Genomic DNA, 19,085 nt, shown 5'->3' with positions numbered 1-19,085 from the left:
TTGAACTCCTCAAATCAAACGAGCGCGCATGTGGGCAGATCCTGTAGCGAAAGCGGTGGTCGCCACGGTAGCGAGAGAGAGTGACAGTCGCCCAAGCCAATCATTTGTTTCGTCCCGAACGAAAATAATGAGCGGTGTGTATTGCAGATTAAAAAGTCTAGAGTCTCTCGGTTTTTATACTCTCCTTTACATTTTAAACTTACATTTTAATTATGTATTGACATTTAAAGAAAGTTTAAGCAAATTTGGACAAAAGTGTTTTAGATCAGTCCGTCCTACCCTACCTTTAATTGAAAATAAAGTGTTACGGAATAAAATATATGTAAAAGATAACATTCAAGATGGGATTTTGTGGGAAAACCTCAAGCCCCTAAATATAAGTTAACACACACTCTATCAGTGCGGTGTTTCTCAACAGTGAGTGCTTGTCTTTGCCATGAAACTGAACAGCGGATGGGTGTTTGATCTAGTAACATAAATCGTCAGCTCCATCTGGTGCTGTTTGAGCCCGCCAAACTTGTTTCGCGATGCGTGAAGACCCGTTATGCGCGTCTGTTGCGTGGTACTTTGAGAAGCACAGCAGGCTATTGTTTTAAATCAGAGGACACTTTAGTCACAGTCTGAAGTGAGGGGCACGTTACATGAAACTGTACTGGTGTGGATAAATCACGTGAACCATATAGTGACTTAAACTTGAACTGGTCTAGCACAACTTTTTTACTGGTAAAGAATCTCTCTATTCTTGCCTTGGTATTTTAGTCAAACTGAGTGTGGCGCAGGTTATAGAGCACTTTTCAAATCCGGCTCCGAACTGGCCAGGTTTAAGGACATCTTTGGAGACTTTGCTGATGGATGTGGCCATTGCTTATTCTGAGGCTTTAGGCCATCTGCAGGAAGGGTGAGACTTCAGAGACTGAGACTTCACATAAATGAACAAGCAGCCGGCACAGAACTGCTGGATTGTGAAGGTCTTGTGTCGGCAGTCTGAGGCATTTGTCTTCTTGACTGAAATTACAGAGAACATTTTCTTTTTGCCTGGTCTCCTTTTCTCTGTCTTTTCAGCACACTCTGTTGTAGTCAGTGCTAGTAATAAATAATAGAACATTATATATTTTTAGAAATTTTAATCATATATTGTCACTGTTTACAATGTTTACAAAAATTACCTTTAAATGTAAAATAAAGAATAGTAGTATTAATTAATATATAATATTTTGATCGTTATGAATTTGATAGATAAAAATGAGATTTTCTCAGCTTTTTGCCTAAAATGTTTATGATATGTACCCACTTTCGAATGTTGATTATGAATAATGTTGATTGTTGATTATGAATTTGAATGCATGATTCACACAGATGTTTAAAAGTTTAGTGTCTTTGAAAGATGTTTATATGCTCAACACGCATTTATTTGTCAAAAAAATATTGTGAAATATTATCCGAATTTAAACATTTTAGAATCGAAAAATATATACATTTTTTTGATGACATATTGAATGTATATTCAATCTACAGCCATTACTCCAGTCTTCAATGTCACGTGATCCTTCAGAAATGATTCTAATATTAGCCTACTGATTTGCTGCTTAAGATTTTTTTTCTTATTATTATTATAAATGTAAAACAGTTGTGCTGCTTAATATTTTTTGTGGAAACCATGATGCATTTTTTCCAGATTCTTTGATAAATCAAAATATTAAAAGGACGGCTGCATTCATCTGAAATTGATTTTTTTGGGGGCGATAAAAATGTAAAAGTATTTCCTGTTACTGTCTCCAAACGTTTATATATAATATTTGATCAGACTGACTTTATTGGTTTGATTTTCTTTTTAATTAGATGATAACCTGTCTGTTTTTTCACCCGGCTGCCAAAGGTCTTAACTGAGATTTAGCTTTAGATATGGCATTTGAAACAATAAGATACCATGATCACAGACATTCCTGTGTGTTAAATTGAATTGGAATGGCTTCAGTGGCTATCGGAGTCCACCAGCTGCTGAATCAGAGCTTAGAGGCCTTGATGGATGTTTCTAAGCCAATTAACCTCCTATCTTGTTTGTTTGCGCCTTGCAGGATATGTTGGGTGCTGCTTAATGAAATGAAGATGAAAATCCTTCTGTAAATCAGTGGAATTAGTGATTTAAGCTCTTAGTGCTTTAAGCTGATGGCCTCTGGGTGTTTCTAAAGAACTTTGCTTAATTCTTCCCATTACACTAACGTGAGCTGCCTCATTAGTATGCAGGGTGAGTTGGATCTTATGATGGCAGCTCAAGACTCTAAGCATGTGTGTGTTATTTTTCTTTGAGAGAGAGAGAGAGAGAGAGAGAGAGAGAGAGAGAGAAACCTGAGTCTGCATATGTTAACAACATTTTAGCCTTATTAATAGACTGTAATAATGCCACACTTCTAGTTTCACATTTTCATATCTTCATATTTCATTTCTTTTCCAATCAGTGAAGGATTCATATATTTGACCAATTAACAACAATATTAATGCTGTGTCAAATGAGAATATTATCATGATAAATCTCTCCCTGGCTAGGGTGCAGATGGTGGATTCATTTACCTGACAATAAGCATGTGCTGCAATATGCCACAAAACCAGAACCACAAAATAGACAGTTCTGCCATGCCTCTTTTACAATCAAAAATGTATATTTTAATTTAAAATTTTGATATTTATATTTTGATATATAATACATTCCACATATAAATAGGCAGACTAAATGAAATAGCATCAGATTGATTCTCTTTCAACTCCTCTACTGCCACCTATGTCTGTTATTGTTTCTGCAGGCAGTAATTGTCATCTGGAACGAATCCCAAATGTAGATGTGTGTTGTTTCAAAATACAACTCCCAGCTGCTTTGTTTGTAGAATAAAGAATCTTTACAACCCGCTTTGTTTTTATGTAAGCGATCAATCAAATCCCAGATTGAGCTTTACTGCACATCCTGTGTTCTTGTGTATCACTTGTCAATGTATGTTCACTGCTTACACTGCCATGTCTTTATTATTCCTCCATAGGGCCTTTTATCTGGATAAATCCAACCTTCCCTCCAGCTCGGCTCCCAAAGCAGCCTTTATAGACAAGGTATGTGCCATCATACTATCTGCAGGGACTCATGGAATGATTATGAGAGTACAGTATGCATTTATTATGCAACAGAATCCATTTGTTGATTCTTAATAATGACTAAAATTACCTGCAGAGTTTAAACACAGCATTTCTGTCATTAAAGGGATAGTTCGCCAAAGAATTTCATTTGTTTCATAATTTACTCATCTTCATGTTGTTCCAAACCCTAAAAACTTGCGTTCATCTTCGAAACACAAATTAACATATTTTAATGAAATCGGAGAGATTTCTGTCCTTCCATTGACAGTCCACGTGTAGCTGCCACTTTGACATTTTAAAAAGTTTATAAAGAGATTGTTAAACTAATCCATATGAATTGAGTGTTTTTGTCAAAATTGTCCAAAATTTTGTTACACAGCTCTTTGAACTTCCACAAGAACCAATGGGGTTCATTCTGGTGTTACGTATCATGCTTGAGCTTCCGCAAGAGGTTTTTTCTTATGCATCAAGCACGTATGTTAAGCTTCCATTTATGTTCGGTGATCAATGTTCATATGTAAATATAAAAACATTCATTCTATCTGTTCATCATATAAAGCTATCCATTTAATTTAGAAAATTTGGATTAAACTGCTCACTTCATTTGGGTTTATTTTACAATCTCTTTATGAACTTTTTGAAGCGTCAAAGTGGTATTTGCGTTGCTGTCAATAGAGGAACAGAAACCTCAGAGATTTCATTTAAAATGTCTTCCTGTGTGTTTTCGAAGATGTACGAAAGTCTTACGGGTTTGGAATGACATGAGGGTGAGTAATTGATGATCTATTTTTTGTGAGCTTACCCTTTAATAAATCACCTAATGTCATTCCAAACACATATTTTTTTTTATCCATGAATCCTCTGAACTGTTTAATCAAGAATGACTCAAACAAGAAACATTCTTAAGTTGACTCCAGAATCGAATCAGTCCAATTTGTAAACGATTTGTTCTTTTGAGTCCATTCTTTTAAATGAATCAATTTATCCAGTTCACAAATCCGTTTATGATACCTTCATAATTAGACTGATTGGTCCTCAAATTCAAGTCACTGATTAAATGGTTTCATTTAAAAAAAGAATACAAAACATTGCTGGTGTACATCGTGAGACTTAACAATGGCATGTGCAAATTTTATTTCTCTTTCTGTGTTCCATAGACACAGGAAAATATGGTTTTGGAACAAATGAGTAATCATTTTTGTGTGAACTGTCCCTTTAAAAGACAACTCCAGTGAAAAATTATTCTAGGGGTAATTAACAGATGGTTACAGAGTAGATCGTTCTCTGGGATGTGTTTGAATTAAAATCAAATGTAAAGATCTCTAAAAACAGATTAGCTTATAAAGCTTGTCTATAGGGCACAGAGTAAGTACAATAAAATTGCTAGTTAATACCACTAACAAGGCTGAAAATAGCCTCACACTAACACGGTAGCATAATGAGGGTCCCTACATGCAAACCGAAGCATTGAGAACTTTGTTAGTGTACAAACAAGTGTACAGTTTAATAAGACAACACTTTATAAAGATAACATTACGTGGAAAAAACAGTAGCCATCTTGGAAAACAGTCTCGACTAGTCGAGCCACGAACGCTGTGCTAAGTACTGAACTGTGACTTGGAATCTCATTTGGGAAACCTTCTTCCCTTGTAGTTAGTCAACTATATATTTTAATAAATAGATTTAATAAATGTATTTCCATGTAATTAGATTTCACAAGCTTAATTCCTATCGATCATCTCACTTAGCACAGCGTTCGTGGCTCGACTGGTCGAGACTGTTTTCCAGGATGGCTACTTTCTGTATACGCGAAATAAACTGTCTTTATAAAGTGTCTTCTTATTAAACTGTTTGTACACTTACAAAGTTCTCAGTGCTTCGGTTTGCATGTAGGGACCCTCATTATGCTACCGTGTTAGTGTGAGGCTATTTCGATCTTGTTAGTGGTATTAACTAGCAATTTTATTTTACTTATCCTAGTATGACCCATACACTAGCGTTATAAGCTAATCTGTTTTAAGAGATAAAACTCTTTAAATTCGATTTTTATGAAAAGCATCCCAGAGAACGATCTACTCTGTAACCATGAGTTAATTACCCCTATGCTCATTTTTCACCCGAGTTGTCCTTTAACATGGAATCTTTCTTTTACTCTTTTACTCTTTCTTTTAATCTCTCTCTCTTTGTAGCTGATGCGTCCTCTGAATGCTCTGGATGAGTTGTACAGATTGATGGAAAGTTTTATCTCATGTCGGCGGACGGCTGCGTGTCAGTTCACAGCCTGTGGAGCGTCTGGAGTCGGGCTGCTCACCGTGGCCTCGGAGCTTTGCAGCCGCCTGGGAGCGTGTCACATCGTCATGTGTAACAGCGGAGTACACCGGTCAGTCTGGGTTACACACACATACACTCAAACTCCTCCTTTCTCTTCTGTCCGACAGGCATCAGGCATTCGCCAGGGACTCTGTCTAAGTGGAACGCTTCTGTTTTTTCCTCCCGTCTTTTTTCCTTTCTCTCTGTAGCTCAGAGCAATTTACTTCCTGTCACTTACGTCTTTCATCCTGTTTTCTTCTCTGCAGCCTCAATCTTTCTTCGGTTTTGCTGGATTTGCTGATTTGGGGAGGGTGTATCTTGATAGTTCTGTTGCCGTTTTTCTCTCTCCAATCTCTCTTCCTCATACCATCTAATATTCAATTTCCTATTCTGCATGAATAGGTAATAATCCTCATTACATGCTCATGTATCATTCCATAAATACCTTTCTCTGCACTAATAATTCATGCAATGCTATTATGAATATTCAGCATCTCGGTTCTACATTTAGAAGGTCTCGCTTAATCCATATTTTCAAAGATGATCCAGACAGCTCCATTTCTCTAAAGGTTAATTTGTGAATCTCAACTGAAGGAACGCCTGTTATTCATCTCAGGGCCTCTTTTAGTATCAGCCAGAGCTGACATTTTTATTTATATTTAATTTATTGTGCTTGTAAGTGTGTCTGTGTGTCCCTACAGTACCTATAAGTATTCATCCTTTGTGGACCTTGTTATTATAGTGCTTTAAATTCAGCAACATATTTATATTCCTCAAATATTCAGATTTTGTTGAAAATATCTCATTGATTTTTACCATTCAAAAGTTTGGGATTGGTACTATTTTCTTTTTAAAGACATTCGTTTGCATTCATTTGATGAAACACAGTAAAAGCATTCGCATGATCTGCATGAGAAATTATTCTAATATGCTGATTTGGTGCTCAATTAACAGGAGTACATTTAAGTGGTAGATTTCCTGCGGGAAGAAACTTTTCTTGTGCCTGGCTGTTCTGGTGCTCTGTACCGCCGGCAGGATGGCAACATTTCAAAGAGAAGGTGGCTTGGATGTGAGGGATCCAGAGTGATTATCTGAGCCCTTTTTCTCATTCTGGATGCATTCAGTTCTTGGAGGGTGCAGGGGAGCACCAGTAATCCTTTCAGCAGTCGGAACTGTCCTCTGTAGTCTTCTGATGTCTGATTGTAGCTGAGCCAAACCAGACAGTTATTAAAGTGCAGAGGACAGACTCAGTGATGGCTGAATAGAAATGTTTCAGCAGCGCCTGTAGCAGGTTGAACTTCCTCAGCTCTGTTGGGCTGTTTTTACTATCTAGTCAATGTGATTGTCCTACTTCAGATCCTCAGAGATGGTAGAGCCCAGGAACCCGAATTACTCTACTGCTGCCACAGTGCTGTGCATGATGATAAGTGGGAGGAGTGCTGGCCCATCTCTCCTGAAGTTCACTATCATCTGGATTGTTTTGAGCATCTTCAGCTCCAGGTTGTTATGACTGCAGAAGAGGGGGGCGGATCTTTTGCACGATCTTTGGATACTCCGTCAACAACAAAACAGGCTAATCTCACTCAGCCAAAATATCAGAAATAACCAGTTGTGGAGTGCAGCATTACATGTTTGAACGAGAGCCGGACACAGATGGAGAGACTCAGGAAGAGGTTGCAACTTTTAGACTGCTACTGGATGTTTCAAGTTCAATTCAAAAACAGGAGAAGCATTCTCAATACAGTTCTTAATATGCACAACCATGGCATTTGCCCACACTGTCATGGCACAATCTTTTTTGGGCACATCTTAACACTCAAATTTGTGCCCTCTTTTCTTAGCAAAATTGCCCAAGTTAGATGGGAGCCGTTTTTTGAAGTGCAAAGTCATTCCAAAGATGCCCAATTGGACTTTTGTTGGGTTTGTTCATCCAAAAATGAAATTTATGTCATTAATGACTCACCCTAATGTAGTTTCACACCCGTAAGACCTCCGTTCATCTTTGAACCACAGTTTAAGATATTTTATATTTAGTCAGAGAGTGTAGGCAAGTGTATGCACACTATACCAAAATACATTTTGGTCCAAAAATAGCACAAAAAAACAACTTTATTCAGCATTGTCTTCTCTTCCTTGTTTGCTTTCAATCCTAAAAATAAAAATGTAAACAGTTGTGAATCAGTGAATCGATTCATGATTTGGTTTGCCAGTGTCAGACTGCTGAAATCACGTGACATTGGTGATCCGAATCATGAATCAATTTACTGATTCATAACCACTTGAATCTTTATTTGAGGATTGAAAACAAAACCGGAAGAGAAGGCAATGCTGAATAAAGTCGTAGTTTTTGTTATTTTTTGACAAAAATATATTTTCGATGCTTCAAGAGATTCTATTAACTAATTGATGTGAACATGTGGACTACTTTGATGATGTTTTTATTACCTTTCTGGACATGGACAGAATAGTGTGCAAAACTTGTATACACTCTCGGACTAAATATAAAATATCTTAAACTGTGTTCCGAAGATGAACGGAGGTCTTACGGGTGTGGAACGACATTAGGGTGAGTCATTAATGGCATACATTTCATTTTTGGGTGAACTAACCCTTTAAATCTGGTTTTAGCTGGCCACTCCAGTAAATCATCCTTGTTGGTTCAGTATGGGTATTCTTGTTTTTTTCCCCTGATGTTTCTCACATCACTGTCTGAAGGACTGTAACTCTTTACAAATTTTATAGGCCTCTTTGTGGCGTCACTTACTCCTGCTCTTTTTGCCTGGATACTGAGTTTTGGAGGACAGCCAGTTCTGAGAAGATTTACATTTGGTCTCGGTTTGTAATAGGGGGCTTTACAGTACAATATAGTTCATATATGTTTCGACTCCTTTTACAGGGACATATATAATATATATGTGGCTGTGAATTTTTAATATCTTTGTCAAAAATCTGCTTGGAAAGATCTTTGACCTTCGTTTGACCAAACAGGGGTGTTCCCAGTGGGGAAGAGCCAGTGAATAATGTGCTAACTATTACTTAACAAAAGCAGAACCTATAAGCAACTGCATAGCAACACCATAGCAATCATCCACAACACCTTCAAATCATGGCTTTTTTTCTTCAGAGAAATTAACTTTTAGTGTGTATTCACACATCTAATTCAGTTCACTGGGTTCGTAAAAAAAAAAGTAGTCCTGGTCTGCTTAGCGTTCACATTGTCATTTTTAACACCGAACCTAAAGGCATAGGGATACATTCACAACCTGATTGGTCGGCTTTTTTGACGTATATTTCAAGAACATCCAAAACAGTGTTGTGTGCTGGGATAAATGTGCTTGTTATGTACTGCATAGCCCACATATGATGATATTTTGACCAGCTTAGAATCCGTGAGCTTATAAAACGTGTAAAGGAGTCGAAACAGTGGCAGGAATCCATCCGTCACACACACAAATAAAGATCTGCTGTGAGGAGATGCGGTTCTGATGCCTGTACCGAACTGGTATGGGCAACATCGTGACTATGACCAGAAAAAACAGGTATGCTAGAGCATTTTGTCCTTTTAAGGGTCCCATCTTTTCACATCATGTCCTGTTTTTGGTTCGTTTACGTCTCTGGTCCATGTTGCATTCATATTTTTTTCAAACCTCACCAGAGTTCGATTGGAAGTGGGCCGAGACCCATCTTTTCAGCGGTCTCAGTCTGCTTGTTTGGTGCGCAAGTGTGCCAAGAGTGAACACACCCTTATTTGTAAAAAAAAAAAAAATAGTAAAATGTCCATGTGTATTTGTGTTGGCATTGGTGATAGGTCTCAAGATGTGGAAAAGAGCAGGAGGGTGTTTACCTTTTATTGGCACTGTATTATGCTGGAACAATGTCAAGGCCTTCCACATGGTAAAAGACACACATGCATGCTGCTCTTTAAGCGGCTCTTTACTGCAGTGGATTGGATAAAGCAGCATGAAATGTTTTCAGCATTGTATGCGTTGGTTTGGGTGTGACTAACTCACATTTGTACGCCAGAGCAATTACAGGCCACATCTCAGCTTTAGTGAAGCCGCAGGTGCTCAGACCTGCCACAGATACGGTGAATTCTGTCCTGTTTACCCCTCTAAACATGCCTCCATCAAACACACTCTCTATTTAACCTGTATTTAATCATAACCAAGTGATAGTTCTGGATAATTGTGTGTAAAACATGGTTTGGGGCATGTTTTTCATATTCATAGTTTGTTTCAAGCTCATTTTTTCAATAGTAGCCAAATTCAAGTTACTTTTAATATGTAATATTTAACGTGTGTGAGAGTTGATGAAATTAGTTCCATGGAGTAGGATGTCAGATGTGGTTATCCTGGCATACTAAAACCAGTATGCATCATATTCAGAGCATCAGCATTTCATTATGCGCTACTATTTATATATCCCTTTGTCTGCCAAACGGCCTCAATCAACAGCCAAAATGTGCCAGTTCCTGCTTTTAATGAAATTAAATGGAGGCACAAGCTTTGCTTTAAATGTGGTCACCTGGCTGAAAGTTAAGGGAGAGGTTTATTTTATGGCTAAATTTCTTTCACCAAGGTATTGCAGAGATCCAGTTTCAGTATAAAGATGTTCTAAATTCACTGGTTTCTCCCAAATAAGGAGAGTAAGTCATATAATGAGAAATCACATTTTCCTTGACGTCTTGAAGTACTGTAAATAAGCTCAGTGTCTGTGAAAACACTGTGACTTTTAGAACCACACATTTCCAGTTTGGCTCAGTCTGAACTTCCTTAACTTTTAGATGTCAGACAGATTCATGTGTCAGTGATGCCGAGCATTGTTCAGAAACATGCTCCACCTGGTCATAACGAGGTAATATAGAGTAAATAGGATAGATACTCATACTGAGTTAAATGTGTGAAAATTCCCAAAACTTTGTGCTGTTTCTAGCTGTTTGTAGTACATAGTGTTCTGCTCATGCCCCTAAAGGTGTTTGGAATGAGAAGCCGAAGGTCCTCAATCATTTCAGGTCAGCTGTAATAGTTTGTGAGATTTACAGTGCATCCGGAAAGTATTCACAGTGCTTCACTTTTTCCACATTTTGTTGGGAAAAAAGTTACAAAAGTCACAGCCTTATTCCAAAACTGATTAAAATCATTATTTTCCTCAAACGTCTACAAACAATACCCCAGAATGGCAATGTGAATGAAGTTTGTTTGAAATCTTTGCAAATTTATAATAATAATGTCAGGTTCTAGAAAGAGACTGAAAGATCCAAATGCGATAAACTCATTTATTTGACAGAACTGCACAAAGTTCATAAAGTCCGAAGACCACAGAGAAGCTCAGAACTAGGCAGGCAAGGTCCAGAGCGATCAGGCAGGTCCAGAAGACGGAGATGACGGTGAGCTGGTCAGAGACTCGTGACGCAGGGGAAGCAGTGGGCAGAAGAACCGAAGGAATCCTGGAATCCGGAACAGAGGCGATCTCCCGGGAGAAACACGGCCGACACCAAGGACCACAGAAGCCTGCAACGATCTGACAATGTGTGCAGTCAGTGTGAAAGCCTGCAACGATCTGACAATGTGTGCAGTCACGTATATGAAGGCAACGGTGATGAGTGCAGCAGGTGATAGTGTTCAGGCAATAATCAGAAACCACGCCTCCAACACAACAACACACAGTGAATGAGACGATGGATTGATGAACCGTGACAAATTATTAAAAAAAAAAATCATATGTACATAAGTATTCACAGCCTTTGTTTAATACTTTGCTGAAGCCCCTTTGGCACCAATTACAGCCTTAAGCCTTTTTGAGTATGACACAGCAAACTTGGCACACCTGTTTTTGGGCAGTTTCTCCCATTCTTCTTTGCAGGACCTTAAAAGCTCCATCATGTTGTATAGGGAGCATCAGTGCACAGCCATTTTCAGATCTCTCCAGAGATGTTCAATTGGGTTTAAGGCTGGGCTCTGGCTGGGCCACTCAAGGACATTCACAGAGTTGTCCCATAGCCACTCCTTTGTTATCTTGGCTGTGTGCTTATAGGGTCGTTTTCCTGTTGGAAGATGAACCTTCGCCCCAGTCTGAGGTCCAGAGCAAAGTTTTTTTTTTTTTTAATCAAGAATGTCTCTGTACATTGCTGCATTCATCTTTCCTTTGTTCCTGACTAATCTCCCAGTTCCTGCCACTGAAAAGCATCCCCACAGCATGATGCTGCCGCCACCATCCTTCACTGTAGGGATGGTATTGGCCAGATGATGAGCGGTGCCTGGTTTCCTCCAGACATGACTCTTTCCATTCAGGCAAAAAGAGTTAAATCTTTGTTTCATCAGACCAGAGATTTTGTTCTCATGGTCTGAGAGTCCTTCAGGTGCCTTTTGGCAAACTCCAGGTGGGCTGTCATGTGCCTTGTACTGAGGAGTGGCTTCCGTCTGGCCACAGGCCTGATTGATGGAGTGCTGCAGAGATAGTTGTTCTTCTGGAAGGTTCTCCTCTCTCCACAGATAAATGCTGGAGCTCTGTCAGAGTGACCATCGGGTTCTTGGTCACCTCCCTGACTAAGGCTCTTCTCCCACGATCGCTCAGTTTGGCCAGGCGGCCAGCTCTAGGAAGAGTCCTGGTGGTACCAAACTTCTTACGTTTACGGATAATGGATGCCACTGTGCTCATTGGGACCTTCAATGCTGCACATTTTTTCCCATACCCTTCCCCAGATCTGTGCCTCGATATAATCCTGTCTCGGAGGTTTAGAGACAATTCTTTGGACTTCATGGCTTGGTTTGTGCTCTGACGTCCACTGTTAACTGTGGGACCATAAATAGACAGGTGTGTGCCTCTCCCAATAATGTCCAATCAACTCAATTTACCACAGGTGAACTCCAATCAAGTTGTAGAAACATCTCAAGGATGATCAGTGGAAAAAGGATGCTCAATTTGAGTGTCATGGCAAAGACTGTGAACAACTATGTACATGTGATTTTTTTCGTGTTTTATTTTTAATACATTTGCAAGGATTTCAAACAAACTGCTTTAACGCTGTCATGGAATAAGGTTGTAACATAACAAAATGTGGAAAAAGTGAACCACTGTGAACACTTTCCGGATGCACTGTATGTTGTGAATCTGACACAATCTAATGCAGGCTTTGACTTTTATTGAAGATGAAGCTCTGCAAACTTTATTGAACCCAACTGCAAACTCAGAGGGCTTAAAAAATGCATTTTTGGCACAAAAGGCCTTGACTAACCTCATAATTGGACCCCACAGGGGAAAAAATGTAATGCCTAGAATAAGTAATATTCTTTTTTTGTGTGTGTAATTTTACCATCTGTCCTACTCTTGAAGCATGAATAGTCCAATAAAACATTCATGGATCTCTACAGAGCTCAATAAATGTGCTTAAATACCACCATCCCCAACTTTGGGAATTTGATCTTTCATTATATATAAACCTATTAAGACCAATATCTGCTTTCTCTCATATTTAGTGTCCATCTGTCCATTCCCAGAGTCACATTTAAGTGTGTAAATTAGACATTCACATCTGTTGGCTGTAAGTTGCTGACTGTGTAGCATATAAGTGTATTCCCATAAGAATACCAGACACATTAGATGAGTCTCTTCCACATTTTATTCATCAGCAGAAGAGTTCAGAGTGCTTATTTTATAAAGAGCCCATAAATGCCTTCACACAGGTCTTGCCTCAGGCCAGTTGGCTCCGTATTAATCCAGCTTTGATTCTCCATAGGGTGCAGCTCCTGCTGTGGCTCCTCTGTGATGGCAAAGTATCTCTGATCTGCACTGAAATTGTGTCTCGCTTTAAAGGGCTTGTACTGTGGGATTAAACAATTTAAGGATTTATTTAACCAAAAATATCATTATTTTTGTTTCATAAGATATTTTAATAAACTTTTTTTTTCATACACATTCAATGAAAGTAAATGGGGTCAATGACAATTAAATACTCAATGACAAAATTAATGACTGGAAAAATCGTCTCAGGTGACTTCTTCCATTCAAAATAACGAGGAATAATATGTTTTTATGGAATGTTAGTGCAGTAAAAAGTAAGATAATAGGCATTGAAATGTGGTGAAGTAAAAGTTAAAGTTTCAAAAATGCTCTGATAAAGTGTAGATGCTTAACATTTTTACTTATATGATAATGAAATAGAAAAACTTTGTTACTGTCAACCACTGGAAATGTTGCGGTATGTTGCACTGAAATAAAAAAGCAAGCTAAAGCTATACATATATATATATATATATATATATATATATATATATATATATATATATATATATATAAACATTTATAAAAACATTATAAAAAACATTTGTAAATTACAAAAACACAAAATTACTAAAACTTAAAATGCAAATAATTCAAAATATTAATAAATAATACAGTAGTATGTAAATAATAGGCCTACTAATATAAAGTTTTGCTTGCACATTTTTTACCATAGTATGCTCTAGGGATGGCTCAATACCACAATTTTCGCTTCAGTACAGTACCACAATCTAATACCGAAGTACCATTATTAAATCGATACCAAACGGTCTGATATTGCCGTGGGTATATTGCGCGAGAATGAGTAGGCCTACAATTATGCAAGTTTTGAGTTTATAAAGTGGGAAATTACCAAAAATGTTTAAAGGTGGGATAAGTGATATCTGGTAACCGTTATTGTTATTTCAAATCACCAAAACAAACATGCTCCTACCCCCAAAAAGGGTCTCGGCCCTATATTGATAGCTCCGCCCCAAACATACGTAACCCAGGCAACGACTATGGTGGAATCTATGTGTTACTAATCCAGGTCGAATATTCAATGAAAAAGTCTCCCCTTCCATCACAAAAACACAAACCGTTCTCATGAACAAATAGTACATGAGGTGACAGTCCAGTTAACGACATATTACAATTATGACACGATTAGAGTTATAGTGATCACAAAACACAAACAGTTCTCATGAACAACACGATAAAGTTTGTAGGCTATACAAGCTCGATAATCCAGCTTACGACATATATTACAATTATGACTAGATGGGTAATATAGGAAACAAACATAGCGGTATATTAGGAGGACAGTACACTTGAAACCTTGAAACACTAAGGAGATTTAGATGCTCCATACGGTGTGGAAATGAACAGTTCTTTATCATCACTGAAGTGAGTGACAATACGATCGCAAATGGACAAACAAGCGAACATGACACACGAGCATATTCAAGCAAAAGCCATCATATATTAGTTCTTTCTTGGCTAATGTCCGTCCTGTGTGACTCGTGTGTTTTGAATAATGACGCGCAATGAGCCTCTCGTCTCACCATAGACTCGCCCCTTACCTGCTGATTGGCTACAAGTTTTTTATTCCACTCGGCCCGAGTCCTTTTTCTAAAACGGTTTTGAAATAACACTTATCCCACCTTTAACAGTAAAATAATCAACAAAGATTATCACATCAAAACTTTCTTGTGAGAAATAATTTCAGCAAAAATCTCTCAAAATAAACAAATTGCTTCTGGCTTTAAAAGACATCGCACCTACACTTAAGAAATCTGTGCGCGCCGATGCAACATTTTCACTTTCGTTTCAGGATGGATAATGGAAATCAAATTTGAATATGCAAGCGATTTTATAGCATGTTACATGGTATAGGAGCTCGAATACCAACGATGCACACACAAGCTTGTAACTTAGAGCTCGCACATTCCAAATTAAGTTTCCTTAAGTCAAATACACATAATTATGTAACAATGTCCATTTTTAGTGAGTATTCACATAAACACAGTCGGTTATGTCTAACGCGAATGTAAACATTGCAATAGTACGCGTCCAAATATTATAAGATCTAAATGTCATTGGTTGAAACAAACGCTGGATTCTGAACGCGTTGATCAGTGTTAAAAGAAAAGAAATGTCTAAATTAGATGGTTTGAAAGATGCACTCACCTTTCAATCTTTTAAGAAGTCTTAAAGTCAGGATGGTGACACATGCATTTTGGCTAGGTTTGATGGTTCTTCATCAGTTTTATGAGCAAAGTTGTTACAAATTTCACTTCTACTCCTCTCTTTATTAATTCGTTTTGAGGATCTTGAGTGAGATTCAACTGCTTTATCCATTTTGTTCGTCTATGTTGTTGTCACATTTGCCGGTTTCACGTAGGTTTGGGTAGCGTACTGCCATCTAGCGGTGAACCTCGGAAAAGCAGCATATACCGAAATGTGCAAAATCATGATATCGTACCGTTTTAAATAAAATATATACCGGTATTTTTCCAGTAACGGTATACTGCGCATCCCTAGTGTGCTCTTCCCACATTCTTGCTAACAACCTCATAACCTCATAAAAGGATTTTTCTGTGATGCTTTCTTCAATGCTTGTCATGTGGAGGTCAAAGTGACGTATGTTGTGAGTGTGTAAGGCCCTTTACGCTTGCGTTTGAGCATTCCCTCAAGCAATTAAGTAACAGTTGTAATGTTACGGCTGAGAAGAGACAAGACAGCTCAATCAGCCATAAAACACTGTGAAGGATCAATATCGAGGTGTAGTTAAGAGGTCACGCTGTGCCCTTGACATTCAGTGTGTGTGTGTCTATCAGTGTAACGGAAAGACATGAATCAAGCCTACACTTTAGCGAGATTTACCTCGCTTTGCTGCGTCATGACATGTCCTTGAAGTTTAAAATTACTATGAATGTCTAATATCAATGGCTAATGTGAGGAACACTGGTGATTGGTGACTGAAATCTTTGTGTTATGATTTTTTTCTCTATTATAAATCAAGAGGATCGATCTGTGAAATGCAATTGAGGGTAAAATACACTTTAGCATCAGGTGTATTTCAATATAGTCAGCAGTTTGCTAGAAAGTAACCGATTTGTTGCCAAGGGCAAACACAATCAAAGAGTGAAACAAGCATTGAATTCAGATGCACTTAGTACAAAGGCACAGAAAATGAATTTATCACCCAGTAAGTTTCATATATTATTGTATGATAGACTTTTCACTATCTGCTTATGGAGATCAACTAAGAAAATCCCTTTTACTTGAGCCAAAGGTCAGTGCTGTTCTCACTTCAGAAGAACTGAATGATTGAATTCACAGATGAGAGCCATATAACACGTTTGACACCTCTGCCGGTAAAAACCTGTGAACGTGTATATATCACCAAAAACGAGATGGAAATGTCAGGCTACTGCATCATAGATTTAGACAGTTTGACAGTGGACAAGCTATTAAATAACTAAATATCTTTTTGATGGATTCAGTGTAGTCGTACATTACATGACAACAGTGTTTTGGGGGCCTGAAAAACTACAAAAACGCAAAATTGTGAAAAAGATGACATCGTATTCGTGACATCTCCAACTACTGGCCTGGCAGCATTTTTAGTCGTTTTTGCCTATCCATGTGAACAGTACTCATTTTAACAGTATTGCTGTGTGTATGCGAGAAATGCAAAGGGAAAACGTCTCTGTTTTAGTACATTGTTGTTGTGTAAATGTATCCTTAGATTGGTCATTTGGATTGTCTTATTGGGTCAGACGCTGCTCATTGCACAGCACCTTGTATAGCTTTTGAGAAATAAAATTATAAATAAAGAGTTCTATGGTGTGCTATGAAAATGCTGTACATTTTAAAACTGAAACATTTCTCCAGTCCAAAAGTACAGAGTCCTGCATGACATGCGGACAAAATTAAACTAAATACAGATATTCCGTTTTGTTCATGGATATATTTAACTTAAGGTTGCTATAGTTTTTTTATTTTATATATATATATATATATATATATATATATATATATATATATATATATATATATATATATATATATATATATATATATATATATATATATATATATATATATATATATATATATATATAAATACATATATATATATATATATATATATTTTTTTTTTTTTTTTATTATATATATTTTTTTTAAATAATATTTAATATATTCGATTTTATGATATTCTATGGTATTTTAGTTTTTATTTGTTTTGCTTTAATGTTAGTTATATTATATAGTTATATTACATGAAATATAAATTATATTTTTTATATAAATATATATTTCTTAAAATATGAAACTATTATATATATATATATATATATATATATATATATATATATATATATATATATATATATATATATAAATAATAGTTTCATATTTTAAGAAATAATGTGTTAAACTACTCTAAACTGGCACAATTTAAGAAACTGGTATAATGAGTTGCACAGCCTAGTGTTTTTGCTATCTAATGGCATTCCCGTGATTATTGCGAGTGGGTTGTAAAGGTTTCATGTTTAGATTAGAGATTATTAGGTCGAGAAGGTGCTTTCCAGATTTGTACATAAGATGGTTATGAATGGACTGTGAGGTGCCATCTTGTCTTATTGACCCAGACACTGTGCATCGACATGTCTAGTTGTAGCTCATAAAATTATATTGCCCTCTTAAGTGGGATGATTTTGTTTATCAGATCTTTTGTCCTGATTGGCTCCTTTCCCACTCCTATCAAGTGGTCTGTGCCTCTTTTAGAGACTACATGCTTATAGCTCACCTTGGGGGTTGTTTATTGGTCTCTTGGGACTTTCAGAACAATGCAATGGAGTGTATGACTCTCACACCTGTTTGGCCGCACCGCCCTTTGACTGTCTGTTCAAATGTTAATGGGACGTGAGTGGCAGACACATGTTCTCAGAGAATGAAAGTGCATGTCACGCTTCATCACGCTGGAATGGCAGCACATCTGACAGGTCTTCATGTTATGCAGGCGCTGGCACAGACAGATGAGATACCAGCCTGGGCCGTACAAGCTTGTTAAATGCCTCAGCTTTCCTAGTAGAGCCAGAATCTGTCCTCCTCCTCCTCCTCCTCCTCCTCCTCCTCCTCCTCCTCCTCCTCCTCCTCCTCCTCAATGCTGTAATCAGAATTTAGTCCAATTTAGCTTCTCTGTTTTGTAATTCAATTATTAATTAAAAGCATCTCAGCATAATTAATTAAATTAGAACATGGCTAGCGGAAAGTGATCTCTGATAAAAGAAAATTAAAAACAGATTTCCCCCCTCAATACACTTGAGGCGGAAAAATCTGTTTATCATTTCTCCCCTCATTTTTTCTATTGCTCTAATCAGCATCTGAATAATTTATGAAATACTAAATGTATTTGTTAACAGCTCTGATTTTACATTATAATGTGTAATGTATGGTGCTAAATGCGGCCCTTTCCCGTCTTGCAGTTGTACGCTAAGTGTCACGTTGGAACAGGCCATTCTTCTGGCCCGGAATCACGGCTTGCCCCCACGATGCATCATGCAGGCCACTGACGTCATGAGGAAGCAGGTAAGTTCTGTTGTTGGATGTTTATTCAGCCCACTTTTCCCCCTAGTTTATTTAATTTGTCCACTAACAGTGTCCAACAATGTAGTACCGCTCAAAAGGTTTTTTAATGTGTTCGAAGTAAATTTGACCAAGACTGCATTCATTTGATCAAAAATACAGTAAAAACAGTAATATTGTAAAATAATATATTTGATCATTTAAAGGGGTTCTGAACTGCATTGTTTTATGTTTCTTGGGGTGTACTTAAAGGAAGTGTATGCAAGATTGTGGCCAAAACTGGTACTGCAATCACTTTG

General features: G+C 37.4%; 1 protein-coding gene across 1 annotated transcript in view; it reads left to right on the top strand.

Moving 5' to 3' along the window:
* The window catches only part of prex2 (phosphatidylinositol-3,4,5-trisphosphate-dependent Rac exchange factor 2), a 207,234-nt gene that overhangs the window by 172,311 nt on the left and 15,838 nt on the right, over positions 1 to 19,085 (top strand). The window contains exons 36-38 of the mRNA XM_067434938.1: positions 3,030 to 3,096; positions 5,310 to 5,500; positions 18,687 to 18,789. Of these exons, the coding sequence (XP_067291039.1) occupies positions 3,030 to 3,096; positions 5,310 to 5,500; positions 18,687 to 18,789 (361 nt within the window). The remainder of the gene's footprint in view (positions 1 to 3,029; positions 3,097 to 5,309; positions 5,501 to 18,686; positions 18,790 to 19,085) is intronic.

Source organism: Pseudorasbora parva, chromosome 24 (genome assembly GCF_024679245.1).
Source record: "Pseudorasbora parva isolate DD20220531a chromosome 24, ASM2467924v1, whole genome shotgun sequence".
NCBI classification, from domain to species: Eukaryota; Metazoa; Chordata; class Actinopteri; order Cypriniformes; family Gobionidae; genus Pseudorasbora; species Pseudorasbora parva.
The sequence above is the reverse complement of the archived record's forward strand: the minus strand, read 5'-3'. Positions and strand labels throughout refer to the sequence as shown.